The sequence below is a fragment of the Sesamum indicum genome, linkage group LG10 (genome assembly GCF_000512975.1).
Source record: "Sesamum indicum cultivar Zhongzhi No. 13 linkage group LG10, S_indicum_v1.0, whole genome shotgun sequence".
Classification (NCBI taxonomy): domain Eukaryota; kingdom Viridiplantae; phylum Streptophyta; class Magnoliopsida; order Lamiales; family Pedaliaceae; genus Sesamum; species Sesamum indicum.
The window spans coordinates 4194375-4199531 of record NC_026154.1 but is presented as its reverse complement, the minus strand read 5'-3'; the positions used below and the strand labels follow the sequence as shown (position 1 = coordinate 4199531).

Sequence of the window (5157 nt, the reverse complement as noted above, 5' to 3'; positions counted from 1 at the left end):
TTGCAAGGAAAACACCAAAGTTGTTGATGGTTTTCATAATGGAGCACTAACGGATGATGATTCTGTTTTGCATGCCGAACAGCATGGCTCTGAGGAGTAGTTGGTAATCCAACACCTCCACATGAGAAATGCCCACATTCCAGGCAAATCCAAATTGCTTTTGACTCTGGCTTTGAATTTGTCCCCCCTTTTTTCCCATGTTTACCCTTTCCCTTCTTTGCTCGTCTATCAACAACACTTCCCCGACAATCTTCACATATAAGAGATTCTGAAGACCTAAGTTTGGCAGACAGTTTCTCCAAATTAATTCCTCTATCAAGATGGGAACATAGTCCTCTATCTTTAATACCTGCAACTCCATCATCAGGGGTTTCAGCATTGCTCGTGCCTTGTTTAGAAACAGTTCTAGGAGATGTAGATGGCCCCTGTTTCTCTTTCTGACCACTTCTCGTTTTCTTCTTCACCTTTTTCCCCATTATTGCCTGCAAACATCCAATTAAATCAAAACCATAATCACATTGAAATTTATAAAACAGCATGAAAACCAAATATTAGAGAACAAGACAATCACTAATTCAAGCAAACTACTGCTGTTCAGACATCAAAGTATCTGAAGGACAAGCCTTAAATATTCAAAATTTTCTAGAGGTATCAAGTTTGAGTATTGACTATTGCTTGTCCAGCATGAATCTATAGTGTCATTCCTCATCAACATTCCACACGAAATTCAATATTGAACAACTCAAGAAGTGCCACAGAACAAACTGTTCAGTATGAGTCTAAAATAGAGAAATAATCTGTACTCGTTTAGAAATGAGGAGAGACTAATTAGTATCCTCCCACATTCTGGTCTGGTCAGTTAACTCTCTTCATCATAAATAGACATGTCTCAGTTATTCTCACCTTTTTTCTTTCCAATTTTCTTTTCGTTTGCATAACCCTCCTTCTCTCTGCAACCTTGCTCTTCTTTCTACTTTATTTGCGATACTATGCATGTCCCTATTATTCCACTTCTTTTTCATTTTACTTTCCTTTTACTTGTCCCCCCTCCTCTCTACAATCTTCTTCTTTCTAGTTTTTTTCCGATAATAATTAAAATAAGCTTGTAAAGCACAAAAATTATACCATCAAATAATGCAGTACATCAATTAATGAACATAGCAGAAACTATTAAACATCAGCACATGAAATGTTATTACAATAAAATTAGTATTTTGTAAGAAAATGCATCACGCCACTTGTTACAGACAGTTCTCATTGTATAGAATTAGAAACTGCTTGTGCCGCCATGTCCTACAGAATTGCCTAGACTATTTGGTATGATATTTAGCAAAACAATCCATATTGCAGAAACAGAACACTAGAACATAAATATATAGTTTCTGAATTATGGCTGCATATGGATAACAACTTGTATGTAATACTGTATCAGCATGCCAGGCATACACGGGGAACCAAAGCACAAAATATATAGAAGAAAAATTGTACATTACTGCATCGATCCCCAATCTCCATAATTTGTTCGATAAAACTAAACATATAACTATCTGAAACAAGACCTACCTTCTCCCTTTCCTTTACTGTTTGTTTGTCCTCCTCTATCTTTTCGCAGTGTTCCCTGATAATTCCAAAGTGATATAATTAAAAGAATTTAAGAACTAGAAGCACATAAACAATGAAATAAATATCTTCACAAATTATGACTCGCCATGAAACAAGAGAACATCATCCAGCAAATAGGAGAGCCACAAGACGTTTTCGGAATTCCAATAATTAGTAAACTAAATTCCAAAAGAATTTCATGATTACCACCATGGTGATGAAGATTTTGTTGTGAACCATGTAAGACTTATTGTAATAAACACCAAACAGCAATCTGGGACATAATTTTACCAATTGCCAGTGCATGATAATCCAAACAAATTTGCTGTGATATTAACAATTACATGGACTGATTTCGCAATGAGCAAAAGAGCACAGAAATTGAATCCACAACAAAATTCAAAACTGACGAGGTTACCTACTTACCTTAATTCTTGTTCTTTCTGCTTAACCTCTTCTTGTGCGATAGATGTCTTTGGAGCCTCGGGTGTTTCCGAACTGACATGTACCTAAGCATAAGTATGGGTACAATGAGATTTATGCCCCAACCAGTCCAAAAATAAGATACTAACATATTCAGTGAGACACAAATTTACTAAAATGTAAAGTATTCAGTTCAGAGGTCCAAATAAAGCAACAACCACGTTGCATTGCTGCTGAGAGGCACATCATCATAATAGGAATGACTCTGCATGGCACAACACCGCACAAGACATCATGTGAAATTTTATAAATAGCAGAAAATGTCCTTCCACCAAACAACAAAAAGGGGATCAGCTGCCAAAACCAGAATTTGTCCATTTCCCACCCAATGAGTCTCAACATTTACTGACTTGAGTTTCCAATCAATCATTGTTTTAAGTATTCAGATTTAGTGATATAGCAGGATATCTAGATAACATACAAACTATTAATCTTTTGATTTGAACAGATCATAGATTACATGGTAGCAAGTTAATTTATCTTTTCTTTGGTACAAAAGATGTGTAACAAGACTGCACACCGAGTTCCCAGACCTGTAGAGAACTAGATATAGATTTAGCATACAAAATCATACATACAATTGGATTGGCTTCAGATCTAGATAAACATCATCAGTCTAGATCTGACCAGCCGTTACCAACGGATACTCCAAATTAGAGTCATAAGATATTGCTGCTGAACAATTAAGTCCAAACAAATAGCAAACCTACATCAACAGATCAGATTATAGGTGTCAACGTCCTGGGCCTCCTTAAGCCCGTTTCAATCAGTGAGTTTTTAGGATTGGTGTTAGCAATGCCCATTAAAGACATCGAATCACTTTCAAATTTTTTTATGATGAATGAAATTCACTGCAGTCAGTGGCCAATAGATTTTAAATATCCTTCTTTTTAGCAAATCATAGAGGTTGTCAATATGAGTGTGGATATGTATGTGAGAGAATGTTGGACACTGGGAGAGATCACTAGAAGAGATATAAGATGTCAATAATCTATGTACAAGAAAAACAAAACTCATACCAATGGCATTTGGTCAATATCTGGTTCATTCTCATGTTTAACTATCCAATTTGCAGCAGCCTCAAGGTTAACATTGCCTAGAAGAAAACATGAAGAATAATGCTTAAAAAAGTTACACTATTTAAAAATGCTCATAAATTTTAAAAATCAAACATATACAAGAAAAAACTTTTGTGGTGTTCATTTCACATTCTTTGCATGCTTATTTCAATTCAATGTAGAATATGACATATCAGAATCAGATCTAGAATAGTGCAGGTGTGGATATAATAGGTATCCACAGTTTTTGACAACCAAGAAAGTCTTAAACAAATTATGCTAGAAGAGATTGAATATAGCAGCCACATTGAGCTCCCAGATCTAGGTCTCTTTCTGCCGCTCTTTGCTACCATCCCACCTCCAGTTATAGCATGTATTCAATTCATTCAATTTACTTTTAATTAGATATAAAAAATCTATTCTTTCTATTAATCTTTAACTTTTACTTTAAATGTTTTAGGAAGAGGATTAACTCTTAGAATCCTTCCATAAAAATATACTGTTCATGTTATTGTAATCTTCATAAGCATTCGTTTCTAGAATTCCTGCACCCTTATTCAGATCAACTGTATACTAATCCATATTCAACGTGCAAATTCACACCATGGATAGTAGCAAATAACAATTCATCACCTTTGCAGCAACCAAAAGGCATGCCAATGGCTAAGGCGATGAGGTTTCGTCTGAAATGCCCAGACTGATGGCAACAAAATCTGAGGCTCACTGGGTCTTGGGTCAGGTACAGTCCTATGCTAAGTGTCTGTGCACCATTTATTGATTTGTTATCCAGAATACAGTGAACACGTTATTTGTGGAGATTCAATCACCTAATTTTCTGAAGGGAGGTCCCCGGTGAAATTGTGGTAAGTTAAAACACAAACATTAAAAGTGACTGTCAAACTAGAAAAACAAGCACACAGAACGTATGTCTGTGCTTAAGGTCTACCCGCTTCTTACTTCTCAGTTCTTATTGAACACAGGATACACTACCATATAGCAGGAATCAACCAACACATACTGACACAAGTAAACAACAGAACTCAATAAAACACAGTACTGAACAGTAGGAAAAAAGACCAAAAAAATTGTCCAGTTTTCCTCAAAGAAATATCCACTCCTTAAAATTGAGTGCGTATCATCTACCAGTATGACATTTATCTATGCGATAACATACAAATTATATACAATTATACGTTACTACCAACCAGACAAAAAATTTAAAATAGAGAGAAACGATCTTTTCTAAGCAAACTTAAGACGGAGCATGTCCATAAAGTTTTTTCCGAATCCAAAGATTCAACACTCGTCCATAACTGTGAGTTGGGGTTAGGGTTTACTGACCTGCGAAGACTTGGGCAGCTGTACTGACGTATGTTTCGATCATCTGCACGCAAGTACGACTGTAATCCTTAATGAGCCAGTGCTTCTAGTCAGATCCCTCGAATAGAAGAGGACCGTATCAGGCCCAATCTCGTTTACCGGTCCCCGGATCAAATAACGTACGCCAACAAGCTAGTGGCTGAAGTAAACAGCGTACAATACAGCGGAGACCGAGTAGGGCGGAGCGGCGCCACCAGTGAGACGGTGGAGGCGGCGGGGGGAGAGAGAGAGAGAGGAGGGGGGAGGGAGAGTAGGGGTCTTTTTTAGATTTGAGGGTGGTGGTTTATTAATTTCCTCAATTAAAGAAAATGTATTTATTAATCAGAATATATTATAACAGTTAGATCTGATCAAATTCTACAGATCCAACGGTTCCTAATTTTCTGATAAATGTATGGCCAATGGATTCTTTTAGTATCTAAAGAGTGTTTGGTTTTTTTAAAATATATTTGAGAGTTTATAAATTTCGAAAAAAAAAATTATAATTTTTTAAAAGAAATTATTAAATTTTAAAATTAAATATTTAATAAGCTTATAAATTCCGTAAAAAATAGGTTGAACCCCACTTTTACTATATAAAATTTTTAAATTTTTAGGTCTTAACACCCGAAAGACAAAAATATTTTCACTATTT

The 5157-nt window shown here is 35.7% G+C and overlaps 1 protein-coding gene across 1 annotated transcript in view; it reads right to left on the bottom strand.

Annotated features, from left to right (window-relative positions):
* The window catches only part of LOC105171897 (ubiquitin carboxyl-terminal hydrolase 2), a 9040-nt gene extending 4234 nt beyond the window's left edge, over positions 1–4806 (bottom strand). Inside the window, 6 exon segments of the mRNA XM_011093153.2 lie at positions 1–2; positions 4–482; positions 1564–1618; positions 2029–2111; positions 3105–3181; positions 4485–4806. The exon segment at positions 1–2 is cut by the window's left edge and continues 2437 nt beyond it. Of these exon segments, the coding sequence (XP_011091455.1) occupies positions 1–2; positions 4–482; positions 1564–1618; positions 2029–2111; positions 3105–3181; positions 4485–4527 (739 nt within the window). The 5' untranslated portion in view covers positions 4528–4806.